The following is a 26437-nucleotide window of genomic DNA, read 5'->3' on the forward strand; positions in this document are numbered from 1 at the left end:
AGCAACATATTGTTATGATTGACGTCAAAAGCTAATTTTGTGTGTATTCACATTGGATCATTCGATGATAAATAATATTTACATTTGACTGTATCTTACCATGGATACCATGGGAACTTCAATAAAATCACAATGTTGTGTGATATCTATGTGAATATATCACAAAACAATGACAACACGGCAGTGTAGTGATGTGGAAACGATAAATTGTGACGCATTAATTTTATGGATGCAAGATCTTACTATATATACTTCCCTGTTAATTGGGTAATCCTGTGGGTTTGTCAATGTTTCCATGCCACTACTTTGTCATAACATGAAACATTCAATTTCAGATAATTTACACCTCTACGGTCCCGTTGTTACTAAAACTGTAGACATAAGATGGAACGTAACAAATCGAAAATGTATCGATGGTGTGTGCTTCCTAAAACAGTGATGTAATATATTTCTAGTGTTAGTGCCCAAAGTCTGATCTTTAGACTGCGTTAAGTTATTTATTATAGATAGTTTTATATAGTGTGGATTATGCTGATCAATACTTATTTGGACACGGAGGATTTCGTGTATTTACATTACCCGGAGGATGAACCGCCGCAGACCCAAGGGTGTGGTGCTGGCGCTCGAATGGCGTCCAAGTATCCACCAAGACCACCGTCGCCGGAGTATTCTCAGGTTTGTAGCGTTTCTTGTACTTGTATAACCACCTACAATCTTACTTACTTCAACTTCAATAAAACTTCTTAACTGACGACAAGTACTTTTCGTTCAAGAGTGTAGAACCACTACTTGTATAATATTTATTTGCTAATGTTGGTTTGATTATAACAGATTATTCTTAGGGATTCCCCGAACAGTTTTTCTTAGTTTAATAATTGTTATGTGGTTCAAATTAATCTTAATAATTCTTTGCATTTAGACTTTACTCATGCATAAATTATGCTATCTAATTACGCACGCTTCTTTTTCAAGGCGACTGCTTGCATAAATTACAGACTTGGAAATTAATTTGAATAATCATCTAAAAACAATCGGACTAAATCTGACGTATCTTTGACGACAAAGAGATACTTAATCAGAAAAAGGAATTACCTATTAACTGTTACCTTGGAAACTTTTACATGCATTATGCATTAGTACATTCAGTCAGAAAAGTATCGGGAATGGATTATTTATTTATGGTTCCAAATTCAAATTTTTGTTTTTTTTGTTGTTGTTAGATTGGCACAACTGTTTTCCATTTTGGCGCGGAGTTTGAGTTGCATCTGTTGTTTACATTAAATACAGTGCTATTTTTAGTTATATCATATCTAGTGTGTATTGCTAATTTCATAATGGATAAAAACATCGAACAAAGAGTTTGTCTTAAATTTTGCATTGCCAATGGAATATCGTGTTCGGAGTCACTGAAAATGTTACAGAAGGCTTACGGTGAATCGACTTTATCAAAAACTCGTGCTTATGAGTGGTACAAAGCGTTCAAAAGCGGTCGAGATGTGATGGAAGATTTGCCTCGCTCTGGTAGGCCATCAACGTCTGCAACTGAAGTTAACATCGCAAAAGTGAAGGAAATAGTGACTGAAAATCCTCATTCAACTTTGAGAGAGATAGCCACCGAACTTTCTGTATCTCACGAGTCGAGCCGTACCATTTTAACTAATAATTTGGGTATGAAACATGTTGCCGCTCGGCTAGTCCCAAAAGACCTGAATTTTTTTCAAAAACTCAATCGCATGAGAGTCGCTGAGGACATGCTAGAACGAGTCAATTCCGACCCAACATTCATGAAACGCATTGTTACTGGTGACGAGACGTGGGTTTACGAGTTTGACATGCAAACTAGTCAACAAGCTTCGGAGTGGCGCCTTCCAACTGAACCGAAACCGAAAAAACCACGCCAAAGTCGTTCAAAAGTCAAAGTCATGTTGACTGTTTTCTTTGACTATCGCGGTGTTGTGCACTCGGAATTCTTGCCGGAAGGTCAAACGGTAAATAAGGAATATTATTTGAGTGTTATGCGGCGTTTAAGAGAGCATATCCGACGAAAAAGGCCAGATTTGTGGAAAGAAAATTCTTGGATTTTGCACCATGATAATGCACCTTCGCACAAGGTCATCATTGTGAACGAATTTTTAACCAAACACTCAACAAATACCATCGAGCAACCACCATATTCACCAGATATGGCTCCAGCCGACTTTTTTCTTTTTCCTAAACTCAAATTACCGCTTCACTTACACTTCGTGGCACCCGTTTTCAATCGGTAGAAGACATAAAAGAGAATTCGCGGCGAGAACTGACCTCAATTCCGGAAACAGCGTTTAAAAAATGTTTTGATGATTGGATTATTCGTTGGCGTAAGTGTATCGTTTCTAAAGGAGCATATTTTGAAGGTGATAAAATAAATTTGGATGAATAACATACAGTTTGTGTATTATTGATCTTTTCCTGCTACTTTCTTGACAGAGTAGTATAATATTGTCCTGAAATAATTTGAACTTTTTATTATACAGTCGCCTGCAGATAAACATGATTCATACAACACGAAACCATTTATGAGTGGATCCGTTCGGTAGATCAGATCGGAATGACTCACCATGTGAGGGCTTTCTCAGCAGGCGACTGTAAGTGCATCTAAGGTCTGTGTTGAAGTAATCAACATCATGGTTGACTGTGGCAATATACTGTGGCTGGCTCATAATCATGACTCATTACTTATGCATGCATTGTACTGAACCTTACTATATATTAAGAGGGATATAGTCTCATTATGTTTATTAATTTACTTTGTACTGTTCCTCTTGTTCATTGAAGAAATGATTATAAAAATTATAACTTTGTACCAGAAATACTTTGGTGTACTTGGAAGATCATTTGCTTCCAGTAATTTTGTATATTCATTTTTCTTTTATTGTTTTTGTGTTTCAATTGTTATGGAGTTAAATAAATTTTTTTTATAGCCGGAGCTGTAGCAGGAAATAATCATATCTCAAAAAAGTTAACATTATCCGCGTAGACTTTTTTTGTGTATTTCTTAAAAAAAGAAATATAATTATATAAAGTAATCTGTGTGCGTTTGATATTATGTTGCTTTTTTATTTTACTATTTCATAATGTATTTCATTGTGACGTTCAACCACTTCACAGCTAACTGTATTATTTTCTAACTGGTGGTAAGATCAGCTGCGCACTGACACACCACGACCATGTACCGGAAGTCGCCTTTTATTGTAGTCGACAATGTAGATGGACACAACAGAGCGAGACGACGCTATTTTAATTCACTGCATAATCTCCTATCTCACTTGCAGTTTAATTCAAAACATGAGATATCTCGATCTCAACCGTAGTGATCGGAATGTGAGATAATAGAAATGTCATATAATCATATTGTATCTGAAACTATAGGAATGATAGCACGCAGTTTTTTGCGCAGTTGATAGGGTAAGCTACTGTTCAAGAAATCTCAAGATTGAGATGCAATATTGTCATAATCATCAGTTGTGTTGGCAGACACAGTCACCCTTACTTACCAGTTCTTTAGTCTTAGAATTATTTTGAACACTATGCTCTCGACCCTGAATGAGTCTTTTAGTTGCATCCGGCGGCCTCTTGTCGGGTGAACGACTCGAAACGTCATAGATCATTCATAACATTCTCATTCATAAAAAAGGCAGGGTGACTTAATGTAAATACAGTTGATGAATTATTGTCGCCCATTGTCGAGATAACAGCTGCTTCTGTGTGGCTGATAGATCTCGTTACAGATTGTTTTTTTAAATGCACCACTTCCTTTGTATCAACATTTGATATTTAACTATTCCATTTGAATAAATTTTTAAGTTAATTCTTAGCATCACACGGCGGTTAATATTTGATTATTAACTACCATGACAAGGAGTCCTGCAAGGTCGTTTTAAATCCTTTAGAAGTAAAAGTAAATTGTTTCTCACAATACTCAAATCAAAAACGGTGCATGAGTTGGAACATTTATACGATTCGACATTAACTTTTTCATTGAACTATAAGTGTATGTTGGCCAACAAATGAAACCCATGCGTCGACCTCAAACGACCGCGATCTATCTCCTACGCATGTCGTATTAGTCATGTGCATGGTGTTATGCAAGAGAGGCAAGCCCCTAATGTATCCGTGGTATCCGCTGTTGAGCAATCTATGTAGTTGCGTTCGGCAAGGACGCTGCTTAGTTGATGAAGGAAGTTAGCTGTATTTTCACACACTACTTTGTTAATATCGATCGCAGTATCGTTCCTGTTCAATTCGTTTATTACACGTTTAAGACTATTTTTATAAAGAGCTACAAATTCATTTAAAGGACATACTGGTTTAGGAATTTCTGTATTAACGCTTCTGAATAATTTAAATGATGATTCTGACGTGACGTCATCCTATTTTTCATTAGTCAGGTGCATCTGATTACTCTAGAAATTAAATTTGACCTTGATTTTGATTTCTCTTAAAAACAATAGATCAAACATGGTCACTTAAAGTTTCACTTTTGTCGTTAAAGTGTTTTAAGAAGTTGAGATTTGTTTTCAAAGTAAAACGCTGTGATGACGTGTGCTTTGATGGTGTTTAAACGAATGAATCTAACGCATGAAGCACGCTCGCCTCCTCCGAGCCCCTTCAAAAGCTCGATGGTTTTTATGTTTACTCATAGTCCATTCGTCTATGAGGTGAACGACCCATTAACTATTAAGCCACCAATAGATGCACTACGTTTGACTAATGAAATTTTATGATGCGGGTGCTTATTTTTAACTTGGTCGGTTATCTGTGCCTACACCATTACTGCCACTGCTCCCCACCAATACAGTATGGAAGAATGTTATAATTATGGTGTCGTAGATTATTTCTTACTGGGAGACCGATGTGTTTAGTTTGTGTTCTGTGGCATTTATAGTGATGATAAAATCTTGTTTTTCCTGTTCAGTTCTCACGTATTCTCGCACATAACAAATTGACTGTCGTTTATCACACATAGCTCAGATACTTCTTGAATTATGCAATACAATTTAGTAATCTTTGTGTTTAGATTCAATACTCTCTATATTAAGGCATTTGTTACTGATTATTTCACTATTACACATGTGACTTTCGCTTTACGTTAATACTATGCAACATTCAGCCAGTTTCACTCGTATTCTTTTGAAATCGGATTATCATTAATGATATCAATGTTTTTACTAACAGTCATATGCGGACTATCAGATCCGAAAACAACTTAGTGTTGGGCAGTTTCTTTAGAGTTGTTGTATTCATGAATGTGGGATCATCCAACTCTGGAAAGAGACTTCGGAAGTGTACAAGGCCGCTTTGGTGTGGTACGCCAAATATGCACGAAACGCTGATATTGTGGGCCTGTCCTTTTTTGGTGCGATCACGAATACTGTTCAGTGGCCTGCATAGGGTGAATGTGCTGCCAAACGAGCTGTAGGCGTAAAACCCACGCATTATAACATTTTAAGTTTCGTTGGCCGAACCAACTTTGTTGTTCCGTTTGACAAAGTTTGTAATACTCGGTATTTTGTAAAGTATTTCATTATTTACACAGTCAAAGTTCATATATTGATAGTAAACTTATTCTATTTATGAATTTTGAAATTATTTTCGTCTAGACAATCATCCAACAAAAAACTAAAATAATCTAGTTGCAACACTAGTTTCACCGGTCTTTCATAAATGCCTAGCAGCAATTGGTTTAAAAATAGAGGAGCCATTGCAAAATGATGGCTGTCCGATAATAAGTGTTCGAATAGAGTGATTCATGACCGTGTAGGTAAGTGTAGGTTCCATTGCGCTCGGAATCTCAGGCCGCGACACCGTATTACATCATTACTCAGGAATGTTACCAATTATAGCTTATGTAGACTGGAGTTTATTGCCTCCGTTTATATGTTTTAATAGTATACTAGTAAACCCATGTTGTGTTAACATTTTTCTGAATACGTCACGCGATTCATTTAGTATTATTTTGACTTCAGAAGTGCTGTTGGGAGTGTTCGGATTTTTTTGATGATACTGTTTGTTTACTTGTTTATGTACACTTATTGATAATTGACATTGGGCAATCATTCCTTGTGTCTCAAGTGTATATTTTATGACCTTATTTTTTTAAATTTTGGTACACACGTGATGGTGATATAAGAATTTAGTCTTCACGTTTGATTTATCATTCTGATATGCTTCAAGGTAAAATTCAAGTCAATTAGGTAACTAATGTGTTAGGCAACTGAAAGTATATAAATGAAAATATTATCACTTTTTATTTATGTCCGTTGTTATCTCCACCCACCATTCGTTTATTATGCTCATTATATTCATGTCAAAATTATATATTCATATCTACAGCATGATTTTGTTCTTATTCTTCAGTTGCTTCGAATGAACCTTGAGCTTATTGATGCGTTAGTAATTATATTAATTTAGCGGGGTAGGCAGAGCCTTCAAAAGACTGAAAGGCTACGTTCAGCTGTCTGGCTTAATGATACAATTGAGATTTAAATACAGGTGACAGGTTGCTAGCCCATCGCCTATAAAAAATCCCAAGTATGAAAGCATATCCTTAAGTCCCCTTTCACGACATCCATGGGAAAGAGTTTGAGTGGTGGTGTACCACACGGCACAACCGTTCACACATATCTGTTACAGTTCACACATGAGAATAATTTTTCTTGATGAGTGTAATGTTTTTAAGGCAATTTATACGATCCGTCATTACTTGTACCACACTAACAAAACAATGTACCTAATGAGTGTTATCGAAGAATTTTAAGTGTTTTACGACATCTCTGATAGTAAAGAAACAATTAAACATAAGTACTCTCGTTATGTCAGAGTGCTAGCTATACTTTCATGGTTTTAAAAGTATCTATATGTCTTAAAAGTTATGCCTGCATGACTGTGAATAAAAATCATAGAAGTTTGTCAGTTTGAATAGAAATCAACAGTGTCTAAGTTGGCTACAGAGTGACACGTAGATATAAAACAAACTGGCTATTAAAGAGAAAAAATATCGCAGTTTTTGACAGTCAACCGCACATCAACCTACCCAAATCCTCTTCAATTTTGCCTCTATTACGGCGTCGCAGTTTTCTATGCAAGGTTACTTGATGTGTGGATTTAAATATTTTAGGTACCTATTGATAGGTACTTCATTGATTTTCAATAATTAAAAAAAAAATGTTTGTGTCTTCATTTAGGTATATACATAAAAAAAAGACAATACAGACGACGAAAAAGCCCTTTGCTCTGCTTCAACGACTTTCACTGCTCCTCCTTAGCAACTATTGCCTTAGTACTTACTTTCACATACAAATTAACAAAATACAATGTAAACGGTAGGGAAGCAAATTATTTCAATTGGTTCCGTACGTAACATAAATAAAACGCGCCTTTCTCCCGGCGGGGTAGGCAGAGACTACATCTTCCAATTGCCACGATTTCTGCATACTTCTTTCGTTTCATCTACATTCATAAGTTCATAACGTAAGTCATAATGAAAAGAAACTTGAGTAATAGTTTTAATAAAAGTAGTAATCTTTTCGTTGTATGTATCCTTCAGCGTAGAGGAATTAATTATATTGCAATTGCATTTAATATAAAATACCTACAATAGGTAAACGGCGTTTTTAATTGTTTGAAATTGTGTAGGCCGAATTTATGTGTCTCTCATTCAATTAAACATTTCATCACCGATTTCTTCAAAGCAATTTGCTTGACAAGTGAGCAATTTACTTACCACTTGTCCATTCGCACATGGCCAGCAACACAAACATTGCTTCACCTTAGTGTCACCACCTTCTCTCGTTGCATCAATAGGCACTGTGTTATCATGCTTTCCCAGTACTCCATGTAACGAGCCGTGAAGTTTATGCAAACAACTATAAAAACGTTTGTTTAATGGCCCCGCTGATGCCCAAGCGTTTAACTTGTTGCAAAACGTTGCGTGCCCGTTTATTGTCTGAACGACGTGAACGGTCGCCGACAAATTGTTTTTGTTTGGTTTCACTCGACCGCCAAATCGAAGTGTATTTTTTTCTGAGTTTACTATGAATTTCGGTATTACTATTTTGAATTATTTTGTCCGGGAACCTTTTGTCGATAAAATAAAGAATTTACCCAAATCATACTGTTTTTGAAAAAGCTTATCAAACGAACTAAAAAGGAAGAAAATGTACGGTCAGTGGCAGATAACAAATGTGACGAGTTTTTCCCCATATGAGGGGTAAGTTTTATGTCCAGGGCACATACATACATACATACGGTCACGCCTATATCCCTTGCGGGGTAGACAGAGCTAGTCGCCTTTTACGACGTCCATGGGAAAGAGATGGAGTGGTCCTATTCTTTTTTGTATTGGTGCCGGGAACCATACGGCACTCGAGGGCACATATGTGGACTATACATGTGATTGAACAAAAGAAAATACACAAGATCCTTACATATATTATGAACACTAATTTCAAACACAAATCGCAAACCAAAACATACGCTGTCAGATATAGATAGATCGTAAGTAATGTCAAATAATTGACCTCTACGTCACATGCCAACACAATATGATGGACGATTAGCGCTAACCACAAATAACTGACTATATGTTATTAATGCGCATTATAACAAAATAAATTCGGCCCACTAATTAATCGCAAGCTGCTACACGCAAGAGCGCTGTCGGATTTGGAAACTAGAGGGAAATAACTGAACGTTTGAAAAATGAAATTTTTAACCTCCTTCTTTTTTATAGTCACGTTAAATGCCAGTATTCCAGAACTAATGAAATTTCAATTGTTTGTCGGACAACGGATGCCTGACGTTCAAAGAATTAATTAGAAATAATACATACATACATACTTAAAATGACGACTATATCCCTTGCGGGGTAGACAGACCCAACAGTCTTGAAAATAGTGTTTTGCCACGTTCAGCTTCTTGGCTTAATGAATAGAATTGAGATTCAAATAATGACAGGTTGCTAGCTCATCGCCTAAAAGAAGCATTCAAAGTTTCTTTCAAATCATTTAACTGATTTCCTGTCAACAAAATATAACATAAGTACTAATAATTGATATGTTCATTGAACAAAGACAAAACATGTTAAAAAGAAATAAAATATATGGTCATAACCTGTACAAATCGTAATTGCATCGTGTGAAGATACCCTCAGCAGCGCTACGGCCGTGTACGGAATGCCTGAACGCATCATATTGTACGCAACAGCATACTAACTACGTGCAAGGTCGCTTTCTCAACAGTGGGAACTGTGGAATGCGACTCGACCTGTCGCGTGTACCGCAGGCAGTACTCGTGAACTGAATGCAGAGAGAGAATTTCAAGAATAGAAATAAAAATATGGAGAACTTTCAATTGGCAAATGTTTGGCAAAAAGTGTACTCGTATTTGCTTGAAACTGGTTTTGCTCAGCTCTGCTTTGCTTTGACAGTGCCGTATGGTTCCCGGCACCAATACAAAAAAGAATAGGACCGCTCTATCTTTCCCATGGATGTCGTAAAAGGCGACTAAGCGATAGGCTTACAAACTTGGGATTCCTTTTTTAGGCAATGGTCTAGCAACCTGTCACTATTTGAATCTCAATTCTATATATTAAGCGAAATAGCTGAACGTGGCCATTCAGTCTTTTCAAGACTGTCGGCTCTGTCTACCCTGCAAGGGATATAGATAGACGTGACCATATGTATGAATGTACATATGTGGTTTTGCTCGAGGCTTGTTTCTTTTAGGTTCCTGTAAAATTATTTTTAGTGTAATATAAATCTGTGTAAGTTTTATGATAATTGCAAATGTTTGTTAAGTTATACTTGGTTGTTTTGTACGAGTACGGGACTAGCCATAGAAACTTTTTCACAACAACATAGTTGCGTAACTGAGTTGCCATGGCGGCCGAAAGGTAATAATTAATCAATAATTCATCTTGGTGAAATTAATAAATGGTGAACAAAAATTTCACGGTTCACTTGTTTTTTAACTGGTTACGTCATGTTATGTTTGTCACAAAATAGGACAAATGTTTAAATTAAAAACCTGTTGTTGACCAAATATACTGGTGTATAAATATCACACTAAGAATATCTACCAGTTGATGTCATAAACAGGAAACACGTACGATAACGTATTTGACGGAAAATTTAACTAATCTTTAAGCCAATAGGCGAAGGAGAAAGCTGTTTCTCTCTCTAGTACCTATTTCAATCAACTTAGACTCCTTATCGAAATGTTCCAATAGTCTGCAATTGAATAATTAGGAAGACAAACGTGTTCTTTAGTTGTGTTATCCTGGTATCTAGTGATGTGTAAGATCACTTTAGTTGTAATGATGTATGTAAATGCATCTCAAGGGACATGTACTGATATTGGATGCCTTTTGAAAGTTTTGTGCGGCTGGAAAGTAAATATTTCGGTGTTAATTAATTTTATTTTTCTTTGTTTTTTCAAGAAAATTTTTGATGATTTTCTTGAAGTCATATACTGTTTAATAACAATTTTACGAATATCACAATGCCTTTCTTATAAGTGGAATTTGCTGGTTGAACCTAACAATTGTTTTTTATTCGAAACAAATATTTATCTCAGAAATTCAGTCAGCAACAACTGTTAATTTTTTTTTTCAAAATATCGAACTTTTTACTTTCGTAATTTTCGTAACACTAAAGTTAATTAAAAAAAAAATTAACTTAGTCCTTTTTGTCAGCAGGTGACGGCATCTACATCAAGCGAGATGGGTGATCGGGGCCGCTACCGCGCACCGCCGCAACCCGAACCCCCGCCGCACAGGGTGCGCGCCGCCGACTTGTTCCCCAAGGGCCGTATGCATTGCGACGAGCCCGGACTGGAGATCAGCTTCACGCCCATTTGTGGGGAGTTCGTTAAGGTATGTATTGAGACTTCGAGAATTTTTTTTCTCTGGTTTTGTGAAAGGACTGCTCGTTTTGTTGTGGATGTTGTGAAGCGAGATAATCCCAGGCAAAGGGAGCCACTGGGAACACGCAAAGATGAGAGAGGAAGTGACTAAAGATGAGAGAGAGAGACAAATACCGTTTACGGCTACAGGTTACCTTAGAAACCTCAATAATTACATGGATAGAACCATTAACTACGACTAATACTCGTACTAACCTTAGGGACACTCATGTACGAAGTTCTCCCAGTGCTAGCTAACAAGCAAACAGCTAAAATTTTAGCCAAGAAAACGTGATAATGAGACACCTCGTTTGATTTGGTATTAAATCTTTTATCCTCACCTTTAATGATTATATCATTACGATTCTTATTTTCCTTCTAATGGTTGAACACATGATCTTGAATGAGGATAAATTCACAATGCTTTTGTATTGTGAGACATAAAACATGAATCCAATACTCATAAAGCTCAAACAATGCATTGGTGATAAAAATATGATGACCAGACTGAAAGAAACTTTACGGCATTATAAAACTAGATGAAATTGCTTAAAATAGAGCAGTGTTCGTCGTTATAATAAACATACCTCTCTTTCTTGGGACTATTTTGGGCCTTTCTTGGAACACAATTGCTTGATTAATCTCTCTCTTTCTCTCTCTACTAATAGTAATCATTTTGGAAATCCTTTTAGCAGTGATTAACCCCAAGCTGCAGACATTGTGTTAGTCTGAAAGATTACTTGAAGTAAAGATTTGTTCTAATTATTCTTACCATAAAATTCAATTCCATTTAGCTCGATTAAATGTATTTCCGTCAAAACCGGTTGAATTACGTTCCTGCTTTCTATTGCTTTAGTACATACTTCTCCTCATCTTAAGACAAAGGGTTCTAAAGAAGGCTCACGTGCATGACAATGCGTTAGTATAAGTAATTTAGCAGAACAGACGTAATAGATAAGCTGGCATGCGGTAGTCTATAGGCCATCGGGTCATATGCATCGGGTTGAACGAACTGTGTAGACGTAGGACGTGTAGTAGGACGCGTAGATAAATTATACTACCACATACCTACTGGCATTGCATTAGCTCATTTTATGGTTTGTTAATTAATAAATTAACAGTGTCTTAACGACTATCCCACTCCCGGATCGTGATCCCTGAAAGGATGATTAAAATATCAGCCATGGCATTCCTTTATTTCCATTACAATATACATTAACCATCATCAACAGATTGGCTATTTTAATATAAATTTTATCAAGTCTACATACTTTCTAAGCTCACAATCTTCTCATCTTCATTATCTAAAAAGTGATTTTATCAACAGTTGATCGGGCGCACAGTAGATGGCGGTACCATAGCAATCTCAAACTACCGACTGCACATCCAGCCGCGTCGCAGTAACGGACCTGGCGCGTCGGTGCCACTCCGGCTCATAGATGCAATGGAGATCCGGGACCTGGTGCACTTGATCGTGCTCTGCAAACACGGAAGGCAGCTCAAGTAAGAGCTCTATGGCATTTATGGTATCCTAGTACTTGATAGTGCCGTGTGGTTCCCGGCACCAATAAAAAAAAAGAATAGGACCACTCCATCTCGTTCCCATGGATGTCGTAAAAGGCGACTAAGGGATAGGCTTATAAACTTGGGATTCTTCTTTTAGGCGATGGGCTAGCAACCCGTCACTATTTGAATCACAATTCTATCATTAAGCCAAGCAGTCTTTTCAAGACTGTTGGCTCTGTCTACCCCGTAAGGGATAAAGACGTGATCATATGTAGTACTTGATATTCTGGATCCGGCTATAAAAACAACCACACGCAAACACGTACCCTTGCTACTCAGTGTTGAATTCAGCTGATGCCTTATTCACAAGGCTCATATCACAAACAAATTGGCGTTTACTTGCTAATTTGATTAATTTAAACTCGCACTTACCCTTTTAGTGCACTTGGCCGTGCTCTGCAAACACGGGAGCCAGCTAAATAAGAGCTCTTTGTAACTTATAGCATCCTAGTACTTGGTGTTGAGTGCACCAGTGGAGCTTTTCACTAATGTTCTTCCTCTTAATCCTGGTTACACCCTCACCACTCTGGAGAGGTAGAGATTCCTAAGCAATATTTATTTTTCCTTTATAAAAGTTTTAAAATTATGGATTTTATTTAATTTAGAATGAGAACAGGCTCAACTGACATGGTGTTTAAATAACATTGTCATATGATATACAACCGGTGTAGATGTTGTTTTAAGTTTCACACGTTAATATTTCCTTTTCGCGGCTCGCCAATTCACCGGAATGTTTGCCAGTCATGTAATATTTTGACAAACATTATAAAATGACCATAAATTGTCCTTTAGTGGATTATATTTTTAGTGGTGTATGCTATGATGGTCTCTCCTCAAACAAGTTATGTTGACCTACGAGGGTGGTTTGAAAAATTCTCGGCCCGTCTAAGAAAACAAAGATAAATAAACAAAAAAATATTTTTATTTTTCTACATAATCCCCTCTTGTCTCAATACACTTATTTAATTTATATTCTAGCGCTTCTATGCCACTCTTATAGGCCGATTCTTCCAACTCGTCGAAAAAACGTTCCGCCTCAGCTATGACCTCTTCATTTGTGGAAAATTTCTTTCCAGCCAGGTGTTTTTTCAAATTAGGGAACAGATAATAGTCTGATGGTGCTAAATCCGGTGAATAATGGTGATGGATCAATACTACAAAACGAAGTTCATGGAGTTTAGCCATTGCAACAACTGACTTGTGCACTGGTGCATTATCCTGATGAAAAAGGATTTTTTTTTTCGCCAATCCCGGGCGTTTTTCACGGATTTTTTCTGTTAATTTATCCAACAGGTTAGCATAGTATGGGCCTGTAATAGTTTGTCCTTTCGGAAGGTAGTCAATAAAAATTATTCCCCTGTAATCCCAAAACACGGATGCCAGAACTTTTCCTGCAGACTTTATCGCCTTGGTCTTCTTTGGAGGCGGAGAACCTCTATGTTTCCACTGTTTTGTTTGTTCTTTTGTTTCAGGAATATAATGATGTATCCCAGTTTCATCGGTGGTAACAAATCTTCTCAAAATATCGGCGGTATTTGACCTAAACAAGGCCAGAATCTCACTTGAAATTTTAACTCTGTTGAGTGTTTGTTCGGCGGTCAGCAAACGCGGCACCCATTTTGCCGAAACCTTTTTCATTCCAAGTTCATTGGTTAAAATATTAAATACCCGCTCGGTTGAGATCCCTATAGTGTCACTTATCTCTCGCACTTTTAATCTGCGGTCGTCTAAAACCATTTATGGATTTTATCGATCATTTCTGGCGTGGTGGACGTTGAAGGCCTTCCGCTCCTAGGGTCATCTTCGACGCTTTCTCTGCCTTGTTTAAATAAAGCTACCCACTTTTTTATCGTCGAATACGAAGGCGCAGATTCACCTAAAGTGTTATCCATGTCTTCCTTAATTTGGCTAGGTGTCATATTTTTTTGACAAAATATTTAATCACGGCTCTTACTTCGGTTTTTTCCATTTTTCCAGTAGAGAGTCAGATTAGCTCAAACAAAAAATCGTAAAAAAATAATCACACAACCTATCACAATGAAATTTAACACAAGTGTATATAAAGAATCAATCTATCGAATGAGTATATTCTTATTTTTTTTCTACCCTCAAATCTAGGTTAGGCCGAGAACTTTTCAAACCACCCTCGTATATCCTATTTTTAAACTGCCGCAAACACGTCACTTTTACAACACCCTTGTAAAATGGGGCCTATAGCTGAAAAATAATATTTTGAAAATTTTCCTAAAAGCCTGACATATTTATGATTGTTAGCATTATAACTCCAGGTCTACATACCTACATAAAAAATTATCATTATCAATGAGAATCCTTTTAATAAGATCTTTACGCCTGTGCCCCACAGGGGTAGGCAGAGACTATGATTTCATTTTCATATTCAAATTTATCAATATTAATAAGAATATTTTTTTTAACTAGTCTACACATTTCCACTAATCTAACAACTAATCCATACATTTTAAAATAAATTTCATCACATAATAAAAATTCTAAGGTAGTAGAGAGTCTTATTTGCAAAATATAAAAAAAAGAAGTCTGTCACGCATGTCAAGCTCACATAGCGCCCCCTAGCAGAATAAATGCCAAACAACGTCGACAAGTTTAAATGCATCCTTTATTAGCGGGGCCTCAATATTTGGATAACGCGTTACGCTTTCCGATAACAGTTGTCATAAGAATGAGGTCATTGTCTGATAGCACACTTAGCAACAGCAATAAGAAAGGCGAACAAAAATTTTCCTTAAAAACATTACGAATGTTATGCCACCTGGGTGTGTATGACCGAGTTAAATGTTGTTTTCGATATGTTTTTGTTTTTAATTTAATCGCGACCTAGTGACCAAGGATGTGTCATTCAGAACATAAGTTTAAATTTTGCTAGTGTTTTGTTTCCTTGTTTTGAATTTAATAAATTGATAACAGGGCATTGCCATTAAACTAGAGTAAGGAGCGATGACGGCTGCACATGGCTTGCGCTTCATTACTTTGTGCGTACAACACTATTTTATAAGATTTTCGATTTCCCGAAATGTCATGCGACTGAAGCTTTCTAATGAAACCAACATAGTTTCAGGCAAGCGAAGGTCTATGTTAGTGCTGCCAGTAACCAGAACCTTCAAGTATGCTTAAGCAAGGAGCTGATCGTAAAACCAGGTGCATTACACAATTTTTTTCTTTCTCTTTCTAGATGTTCGTTCGCCAACAACGATCAATGCGTAGAGTGGTGGCGGAGGCTCGTCTCGGCTACAGCTCCCATGAACAATGTTATGGAGACTTTCGCCGCAGCCTACGCCGCATGGGCTAAGGAACAACCTCCAATGTCCGTCCACAGGGCGCTGATGAAGGCGACACATTCCCAACAGAAGAACTGGTTCATACCAGAGGTAAGTTTCACTGCTTAATGTTTTATGATTTCCTGGTAGTGTCATTTACTTACAGCCTACGTTGTATGGGCTAAAGAACAACCGCCCATGTCCGTCCACAGGGCGCTGATGAAGGCGACACATTCGCAACAGAAAAAGTAGTTTATACCAGAGGGGAGATTAACCGCTTCATGGTTCATGATTGTCTGGTAACTGGTGCCCCAGCACTCGCGACGTATACGTCGCATGGGCTAAAGAACAGCAATTCGAAATGAGAGATCTGCAACCAAATTGTCTGTTTGTTGCCCATTATAAGCAGATGGCGCTTTTTTTCAATCAAGCTTATTCGTTTCACAATCTAAATTTGAATTCGTCCGAATTAAGTTTCAGGTCCATTCAAAGAAGTTCGGTTAATATTTTTTTTAATAAAAAAAGTATATTTTTTTTAATAATTGTTAAACTAACCAGTATTTCGTTTCTTCAACAGTTGCAGCGCCTAGGATTCACAGCCAAGAATGCGTGGAGGGTGACTAAGGCCAATGCGGACTACTCGCTGTGCAATTCGTATCCACCTCAGTTGATCGTGCCTTCGAATATTGGCGATGAGGACCTTGAATCAGTTGCACGGTATGTTTTAATTTGATGTTAATATATCATAGTTTTATTTAGTTATGTTTAGATTTTTTACCTCTTTATATTTTGCAGAAGAATATTATACCACGTCCTTTAAAGTAAATGGACAAATAACGAAAAAAGAAACGGTACGCCTGCATACTATGCTAAAATATGTATACTTATTATGGCGGTCGAGCAGATTTGAGTTAACTTGTTCTAGAATCACTTTATTGGCCAATTCATTAATATGCTAAAACCGTTGTAGACTTAATTATTAAAAAAAAAATTATGTCAACAATTTTGGCTCGCTCTCTAAATGACTTCTGTAAAATTGTTAAATATGTTTTATTCTCTTATGATTCATGAATAAATAAAAAAAAATTGATTTCCTTTCTCAGGTTTCGTGCATTAAGACGGATACCGTCTGTAGTGTGGCGTCATAGGGGCAATGGCGCCGTAATCGCCAGGTCTTCTCAACCCGAGGTCGGTTGGTTGGGATGGTACCGCTCGAGCGAGGACGAACGACTACTGGCGGGATTCGTCAGCGCGTGCATGGCGGACAGGGGGCAGATGCCCCCAGCCACCAATAACAAGGTGAGACCTCTTAATATCTTATGCTCATCTGGTATTTACAAAGATCTAGTTCGACTTGGTTCTAGCTAGTTTTGTTATAGCGTGTGTGGCGAACAGGGGGCAGACGCCTCCAGCTACCAATACCTAATTAATGTGAGACCTTCCGAGTGTCTCATGTTTTCCTGGTATTTGCAAAGTTTTCGTCATCCTTCTGGCTTCAGTCCTGGAACTAGGAAGTTCTAATTAATTTCGTCAGCGCGTGCATGCCTTATGCTTTCCTGGTAACAAAGCTGGCAATGTCTTCGTTTCGTGCGTGGTGAGATATAGTCTGCGGATCCTGTCACGTGCTATCTCGGAGGATGGTAGATTGAGATGGTATCGCTCGAGTTAGGACTACTAGCCGGTTTTTTCAGTGCGTCAATGGCAGACAGGGGCAGATGCCTCCAGCTACCAATAATAAGATGAGACCTCCTAGTGTCTCATGTTTCTCTGGTAGTTGCAAGGTCATCTTCGTCTTCCTGGCGGTAGGTCTGGTTGCGTCTTTATCTCTCTTGGAAGACAATATTTCTAGTCAGTTCCAGCGTTAGACTGTGGTTGAATTGGAATGCTGAACTGGAAAATGACATTCCTACAATTTAGTAGTGAACGCGCTGATAAGGAAACTATGTTCAAGCCAACATCGAAATTAAGACACAGGAATGACCTAGTGACTCGTGATTCACTCCAAAAATAAACCGAAAGCCATCTTTTAAATTATTTTTGGCAATAGTAGTAGCCCGAGATTGCCAGATTTGCATGTATTGACGTCACGAAACAGTTGTTTATACAGCCTTGGCCAAAAGTATTAGGCACCCCCAACTTTTATTAAAATAATGAAGTAAAACAACTTTTAATTTCTATATTTATTTATTTCTTAAAAATTAGGTTAAGATAAACAAGAAAAGCTTTGACCTTTAAAATAATGTCACATTTTAAAGGTCAAAGGTTTAGGACAAGCTTCATGATATTATCTTTTATTCTCTATCTTTGGTGGTACAGTCAACAGCATAACAACTTACCCAAATTTTCTGCGAATTAGATTTATAAACTTATAAAAAGTAAACTAAAAAAATTATCTTAATGAGAGTATTTTTACAATTTGTTTTTTTTTTCCTTCTAGCAAACAAAGCTTCTCATCGTGGACGCTCGATCGTACACTTCGGCCGTGACGAATCGCGCACGAGGCGGGGGCTGCGAATGTTCCCAGTATTACCCGGCGTCAGACATACAATTCATGTCAATGCCTAATATACACAACGTGAGAAGAAGCTTCTTCCAAATGCGACAGTTAGCGGCGGAACCGAGCGACCAGCCTAAGTGAGTGCTCTTTGGAATTTATGATAGCCTAGTAATTGTAAGGAGCAATTCGATTTTCGAATATTCGAGAGAAGAATTCGAGTTGACATAATTTGTAGTGTGTACATATTTTATATTATCTTTATTTATTTGACGAAGTATTCATATCGAAATCATTAGTTTTACATTCATTCATGTTTTTTTAATGTAGACAATGTGCATTCGTCTACGATTTAGATTTAAGAGATCTATATTTTTAAACTAGAGGCCGCCCGCGACTTCGTCCGCATGGAAACCCTATCAATCCCGCGGGAAATCTGGGATAAAAAGTAGCCTATGTGTTATTCTGGGTCTTCAGCTACCTACATACCAAATTTCATGGTAATCGGTTCAGTAGTTTTTGCGTGAAAGAGTAACAAACATCCATACATCCATACAAACTTTCGCCTTTATAATAGTAGTAGGATTAACATCCGGTGAAAATGCTGTTGTGTAGTTTGTTCCGTTTTTTCTACACATGCGCTATGGAAGCGGTAGTAGTTATAATAAGATTTAAGTGATGTGACTTCAATAAGTGATACCTTGTATCCAATTTTGAAAATAAATCTATTCTATTCTAATAAACCTCTTGCATTGTCTTACTAGAGTACTTACTTGTACGGAGCTTAAATTTTCGGCCAAATCTCTTAACAATTTTCAACTGCAAAGATATATATATATATATAGGTCAAGTTACGTGCCGGATATTGTATGTTGAACTCACGTTGGACTGTAGCCAATTTATTTCAAATGAAAATCTTGTAAAAGTTACATGGCGTGTGGCGATATTTTTTTGCGTGTGTTGATAGGACTTACAAAGCGTATATTCTGTTTATTATGCAAGGAAATGGGTTATGATGATTTTATCGTACCTATTGGTCATTGTTAACGCCTTGCATACGTGTGTTACCCACGTACGCGCAAAACGTAAGTACATATTCGATTTGACGAATGCAATAGCAGCGACGCCCCTCCCGCGCGTCCTGTGGCGTTTTCCTTCCTCTCGGAGACATTGCGTCTGTCGATCCGCATTCACAGCTCGGGCGAACGACTATTTTCAAAAATTGCAGTGCAAAATTATCGTATTAGAACTTAAATAAATGTGTTGTTTAACTTTTCATCAATTTATTCATTAATACATACATACATACATAAAATCACGCCTCTTTCCCGGAGGGGTAGGCAGAGACTACCTCTTTCCACTTGCCACGATCTCTGCATACTTCCTTCGCTTCATCCACATTCATAACTCTCTTCATGCAAGCTCGGCGGTTTCGGGTACTCTTGACCTGACCCTTCACCTTATTCATTAATATTTTAACGAAGACCACACCAGCACAACCGGATCTCATCACCAGCCATTAAAGCTATGTTCCTTTCACAGTTGGCACAGCAAGTTAGAAAGTACTCTCTGGCTTCAATACATCAGCGGCATTCTCCGTGCGGGTGTGTTGGTCGCCAGGGCGGTGGCGGGCGGTCGTCCGGCCCTCGTCCACTGCTCCGACGGCTGGGACAGAACCCCGCAGATAGTGGCCACTGCCCAGCTGATACTGGACCCTCACTATAGGACTATTGAGGTGAGAACACTCTGAAGAGGATTCAACTGCTAACTTGATAACATACATAAAATCACGGCTCCTTACCGGGGAGGGGTAGGCAGAGACTACCTCTTTCCACTTGCCACGATCTCTGCATACTTCCTTCGCTTCATCCACAATCATAACTTGATAACGTCTCCATTTATGTAAGTGTCTAAATCCTCCGCCTATTCAATGTTATAACGCACAATAATTTTCTTCAGATTGTTATTACCTAATATTTAAAAATTATTAGTTTGTTGGAGAAAATGGCACAAACGAAGCCTTTATTTTCGGATTGAACTAAATTGAGTTTGAATTGTCATAAACATCACGAACAAAATCAATATTTTATTTTAATCTCTTTTACTCGAATGTTATTTTAGGAATTTATTTTTAATTAACAATTGTTTCTTGCAGGGATTCCGCGTTCTGATCGAACGCGAGTGGATAGACTACGGTCACAAGTTCGCCGACCGATGCGGCCACCAGTTCGGTTCCGACGACCCCAACGAGCGGTCGCCCATCTTCTTGCAGTGGCTCGATGTCGTTCACCAGTTGATGCTGCAGTATCCGTGCAGTTTCGAGTACAATGAGGCTTATTTGGTAAGAATATTACGATGTCCCCTTCTCTCTCATACCCCCCTCTCTTCTAACTCCACTTTCATCTAGACTAAGCTACAATTATATATTTGACAAACACAATTAGCAATCTGATACCTTTATTTTGGTTTCGAATGGGAAATCTTTTTTACGGGCAGCCTCCCGGATATTCACCCGGGAGAGTGTGGGACTCCTGGCATCTAATGTGCCATCCTACCCACTAAAACTTCTCCAGTACCCTTCTCGCCATTTAGAGGACATAATGAGATCAGATGTTTCAATGTATCTTATTTGTACAGTTTGGTATTATATAAAAATCTAGACGCAAACTTAATCACTTCTCCGCCATCACTATTAATATCTCTTAATAATCGCATTTTCCTTTTTCAGATAAAACTAGCGACACACGTGCATTCGTGCATGTTCGGCACATTCCTATGCAACTCCAACTACGACCGGACCGAATTGCGGGTGCCCGAGACCACGGCTCAAGTCTGGCATTTATTGCGCGCCCCGGCTTACAAGAACCATCTGTATTCTCCACACCATGTGGAACAGGTGACTGTCTTTATGTTTCTGATATCCTGGTACTCGATAGCGAATGGCCTTGTCGCAAATTGATGCACTCAAGTCTGGCATTTATTCCGCACTGGCCTACAAGAACCATCTACATTCTCCACATCATGTGGAACAGGTGACTATCTTTATGTTCATGCTATCCTGGTACTCTATAGGGAATGGTCTTGTCGCAAATTGATGGACTCAAGTTGGTACCTATATAATTTGTATTCTCCACACGACGTGGAACAGCTGATAGCTTTTATTTTATGATATCCTAGTACTTAGCAGCAGTTTCTACTATTGGCATTTTTTAGAAATAAAATACATTTCTTTACAGGTAATATGGCCAGAATACAGCGTGCGATCCCTCCAATTGTGGACCGCTATGTACATCGGGGAGTTCGGAGAAAGAGAGGAGCCGTTGGACGAACAAACCGACACTCCACAACACGTACCACCGCAACCTCATAATGGTGAGTGTGACTGTGACGCGGTTATGTTAACCTGGTACTTTTTAGGCTTAATTTTGCCCCCTAACGTTAGACCCAGTCACATCTTCACCTCTTTAAAGAGGCAGGAGCCCAGGGTTCTTTTTTACTGATTGAGTAAGTTGAGTTTTTACACTAAGCGCCTCTCATCTGACCTCCGCAACCTTTGCAGAGTAACCCCACTCACATTGGATCATTACACATCCAGTTGCCTGAATATGCAGGTTTCACGATGTTAAGAGCATCAGTTAGCACTCAAACCAATCTATACAAAATTAAGAATAGAGTCATTAGTACATCGCCGAGGTGGGATTTCAACCTCCACGTGTACATCGCATTTTATTCGAGCACCTTATTTCCTTTGATGACCATCGACGGTCAATTTACTTTCAAATATGTTATTTAATTTACAAATGTTGGTGAACCTTCTAAGATACATGCATACATATAGTCACGTCTATATCCCTTGCGGGAGAACTGGAAGACTGATAGGCCACGTTCAGCTCTACGGCTTGATGAGATAGCCTTATAAATAACAATAATAATTACATTCAATCGATTAATCATCAAGAACATTTTTATTTCAGTGATGATGACCAAAACTCGTTCGTGTGACAATCTGTTGGGTGAAGAAAAGAGGACAACACAGAGACGCTCTAGTGATCCGAGTATTGCGCCCGATGTCATGTAAGTGTTTCACCAGAATACCAATAATCGTTATAGTAACCGATATATACCTTCTATTGAACGGGTCACAGTAAAGTCAGGTCATAATAAAAGCACCAGATTTTTAGATTCGTTCAAGGCGAGTGTCTTGTCTATTCGTCATCATCGTCTAATCACATCTACCACCGATTCCAAAGCGCATGTGTAGTAGAAGCGGTGGAACAAACTACAATGCAGCATTTTTACCGGACGTCAATTTACAAATTTTGATTTTTTTCTAAATCTAAATCTTGACCATTTAAGGATGAGAAATCAATTATAGGTTTTTTTTTTATTAAATTACGTAACTACATGATTGGTAATTGGTTATTTATTTTCAGGAAACTGTCGATGGTCGTGTCGGAGTCTGATCGCCGGCCATGTCGCGCGCTGACCGACAGCTGCGTGGATTCGTTGCCCACGCTCAGCGCCCACGACGACGACGGCAGGCAGGCGGGCTCCCACACCGACGACCGGGTGATTATTATACATTATATCATTGTCTTTGGTACTTACATACATATATATGTACATAAAATCACGCCTCTTTCCCGGAGGTGGAGGCAGAGACTACATCTTTCCACTTGCCAATTGTCTTTGGTAGTGAGAATAAATATATATATATATATTCAGGCGATAGGTAACCAGTCAATATTTGAATCTCGATTCCATCATTGAGCCATACAGCTGAACGTGGCCTTTCAGGATTTTTCAAGGCTATTGGCTCTGTCTACCCCGCAAGGGATAGATACGTAACTGTATGTATGTATGAATTATCGTAGAAGTAAGTTTGAGACTTGTGTCACGAGATACTAACTCAACGATACTAAACGTCCAAGACCGAGGCCAATCCTAAAAAGATTGTTTCTCATCATACCCTGGCCGGGATTCGAACCAGCTGTGTCACTGACAAGCGCAATACCGCTGCGCCACAGGGGAGAATGTGAGAATGTCAGATTTATAAGTGTAGCTTTTACCATGATTCAGTTTAAGTTAGGCTTCTCCTGCAAAGGCTATAAGGTATGACCTATTATCTATCTATCCTTTCCTCAGGTCGATGGCCTCCACCCAGACCATTTTGAGGGCATGAGGCCACGTGACATCGCCAGTAACTCTTCATCACTAGAACGCGAACTTGCCGGTCCGCTGCCACTCAACGAGGTTCCTTGCGGTTCTCTAGTACCACTAGACATGGGCGAGAGTGTGGACAGAGTGCCCAGTACCTCGGAAGTTGGTACCCCGGAAGAACCACCAGTTTTTATGGGGGATAACTACACTGATGTACTCGGGATGGCAGAGGTTAGTAGGTGGTCTTTTGATTTATGTTTCTTTGGCAATTACTCCTGATATAGGTGCAGTGTGGTTCTCCAGTATCACTAGACATTAATAAAAGTGTGGCCAGTATGGAATTAATAAAAAAAATTTAATGTCTTTGTAAAGTTATCTATGATCACTTTAAAAATGTCCTATTTTAGACTTATAGTTCACAATCTTAAAGTCCATATCACTTCACAGATGACCCGAGAAATGACCCGCACTCGCAACATCAGCATCACATGGCGTTCCGTGTCTGAATCGAGCAACCAATCATCGACGGGCTTCGACATCGCCGAAGCCAGAGATACGCGGGATCCGTCATCACGCCCCTCCCCCGAAACTCACACCACCGAAGACGTGGCCAATCACAACTTGATAGAGTTGACCAATCACAACAGGGAGAATGGCGTCAACGGTTTAAGCGAGGAGGGGAAGTTCTTAGAAGTCGATTTGAATGGTGAGTTGTAATCGTACATGTTCTAGAAAGTTCTTCTCCGTATTCCACGCTGTATGTTTGCGAAATCTCATAGTAATCGGTTGAGTGGTGTTGACGGTAAAGATGGAAAAACAAACAAACAGTCACATTTGTAATAATAGTATGCAGCATGATATCATCCCATTATTTTTGAATTCATTATGTTTGTCCAGTATATATTAAGGCATGTTGTGAAATGAAATGTGTTGATTGAGTATAAGAATGGTAGGTCAGGTAGTCATTTTCTCTCAAGTTTCACAACATTTTATATAAAAACTAAGTTTCGTGATGTCGAAAGTTACATTTGATGGCGTCCGCTGAAGTACCGAAGTATGTTTATCTCATCTATTGTTCCAAGAAGTCTGGAGGTACTATAATTCTAGGGTAAGGATGAATTATTCTCCGTTTGTCCTGGTAGCGTCCCCTGGTGGCGAGCTCGGGTTCTTATCTTTAAAATACACAAATAATTTAGGCAATTGCATGCAGCGATATCAATATGACATCCTTGAATAAAAAATCCTAGATTTATTGTTTGGATCTTAGTTATATAACTCTCGATCTTGTCTCTTAATCATTTAGCATCAGTAACCATCCAAAGGCACTATTTCATTCACAAATCATAATGAACTTCTTTCACCTCATCACCAAACCAATCACGTGTGAATAACCGCACAATCTCGACACCAGGGGGCGCCACGTCCAGCAGCATCAGCTCTGAGAGCGAGGGGGAGGCCGCCGGGGTGGCCGCTCCCAGGAGGAACGGTTCCAGGGCCAGGGTCGCCAGCCAGCTGACTCTGTGCCCCACCTCGCCCAGGAGGCTGGCGTGCTGCCATTGCAGCAGGCGAGCCAGCACCACCAGTGAGTAGTCTCTCATCTCCCTCCTACAATGTTATGCCGCCCTAGTATGTTTATACAAGAGGGCGCTGTGTAGACACCAAGGCGTGCTTCGTAAAAAGGGACTTCTCCCGGGCAAGGGTTTCCAGAGATATTCAACATGGAAAGAAGAACCAAGACTGCTAGGAGACTGGCGTGCTGCCATTGCAGCAGGCGAGCCAGCACTACTAGTAAGTAGACTATTATCAATCTCCTCTAATGTAATGCCGCCCTGGTATGTTGGTAAGAGAGCGCTATGTAGACCAGTGGGTGACACATCAATTGATCCCAGGCGAAGGTCTTCATATAACCCAGGAAAGGTGGTACATCCTTGACGTCATTGCAGCATTCGTGCTAGTGTAGATGCTTAGTTTTTACTAGGATGCAACTAGGGACACAAACTCTATTTTAATAACAATTTTTTTTATCTTCCTCAGGTGGTGTAGAAACCTCAGGTGAATCGGTGGTCAGCGGCGAAGGTTGTTGGTGTGGGGTTTGCGGTGGTAACGTGGACAGCTCCACGACCGGGGCACGCTGCGTTTGCGGTGCCGCCGGGGCTCTGCCTGACCCGTTAGATGGGTTACCGCCAGCCACAGACCCGTTACAAGCGAGGCTTCACCAGATCATATTGTATCAGAAGGTGAGAATCATGGTATACTCTTGATTTGATAATGTAATTAGCGGATTCGTTCTACGGCGTTCTTTTCCGGACGACGTTGTTGAAGCATACGCCGCTCACTGTCTTCAGTTTGCTTTATTGCACATAAAAAAAATAACAAATTACAAAACAATCAATTCATTTTAAAGAATATGTATGATGGCGGACTATCCCAATTGCGATTGCTTTCACTCAACCAAAAGAAATCAATCTTCTTTTTTTTTGGAGTTCTTGTTCTGTTTAGTATTTGATAGGCAGGATTAAATGGACTTCTGTTAATTATTTATGCCATCATTCCAGAAAGTGGTCGAAGAGCTAAGCGGGCAATTGCGTTCGGTCCGCGAGGCGCTTCGCCTGGCCTCGCCGCCGGCCAGGCAGGACGCGGCCGCTTCGCCCACGCAGGTAAACCGCTTGCCCACCACTAGCCCACCAGCGGGCGGAGCGCCCACCGTTAGCCCACCAATGGCAGAAGCTTACACACTTAGCCCACCGAGGGGCGAACCGCCCACCTTAAAAATTAAGACACCCGAAGCCAAGGCCGGTCGATAGCGCGTGAAACCGTCGTAAACACTAGGTAGGTGTATTTTGATTAGTTTGAGGCTTGTTATAATAATGTGCCGTCTTCGGTAAGGTGTCTGTTTTAGTGAGCAAGTAATTACCTATAAACCAATAGTGTTTTTTTTCTGTATGTTTTGGAAGGATAACTCAGGTTGTCGGTAGATGGCGGT

General features: G+C 39.1%; 1 protein-coding gene across 6 annotated transcripts in view; it reads left to right on the forward strand.

Moving 5' to 3' along the window:
- The window catches only part of LOC106140756 (myotubularin-related protein 4), a 60787-nt gene that overhangs the window by 30199 nt on the left and 4151 nt on the right, over nucleotides 1-26437 (forward strand). Inside the window, exons 2-19 of one of the 6 annotated variants that reach the window (XM_060950530.1) lie at nucleotides 336-675; nucleotides 10733-10912; nucleotides 12269-12444; nucleotides 15716-15911; nucleotides 16378-16517; nucleotides 16904-17099; nucleotides 18238-18434; nucleotides 19837-20029; nucleotides 20450-20635; nucleotides 21023-21190; nucleotides 21531-21666; nucleotides 22269-22368; nucleotides 22728-22863; nucleotides 23440-23685; nucleotides 23902-24160; nucleotides 24866-25036; nucleotides 25489-25691; nucleotides 26010-26111. In XM_060950530.1, coding sequence (XP_060806513.1) covers nucleotides 529-675; nucleotides 10733-10912; nucleotides 12269-12444; nucleotides 15716-15911; nucleotides 16378-16517; nucleotides 16904-17099; nucleotides 18238-18434; nucleotides 19837-20029; nucleotides 20450-20635; nucleotides 21023-21190; nucleotides 21531-21666; nucleotides 22269-22368; nucleotides 22728-22863; nucleotides 23440-23685; nucleotides 23902-24160; nucleotides 24866-25036; nucleotides 25489-25691; nucleotides 26010-26111 — 3132 coding nt within the window. In that variant the 5' untranslated portion in view covers nucleotides 336-528. Of the gene's footprint in view, nucleotides 1-335; nucleotides 676-10732; nucleotides 10913-12268; nucleotides 12445-15715; nucleotides 15912-16377; nucleotides 16518-16903; nucleotides 17100-18237; nucleotides 18435-19836; nucleotides 20030-20449; nucleotides 20636-21022; nucleotides 21191-21530; nucleotides 21667-22268; nucleotides 22369-22727; nucleotides 22864-23439; nucleotides 23686-23901; nucleotides 24161-24865; nucleotides 25037-25488; nucleotides 25692-26009; nucleotides 26284-26437 lie in introns of all 6 variants that reach the window. The other 5 variants (XM_060950531.1, XM_060950532.1, XM_060950534.1 and 2 more) reach the window with 5 other exon arrangements.

This window comes from Amyelois transitella, chromosome 22 (genome assembly GCF_032362555.1).
Source record: "Amyelois transitella isolate CPQ chromosome 22, ilAmyTran1.1, whole genome shotgun sequence".
NCBI classification, from domain to species: Eukaryota; Metazoa; Arthropoda; class Insecta; order Lepidoptera; family Pyralidae; genus Amyelois; species Amyelois transitella.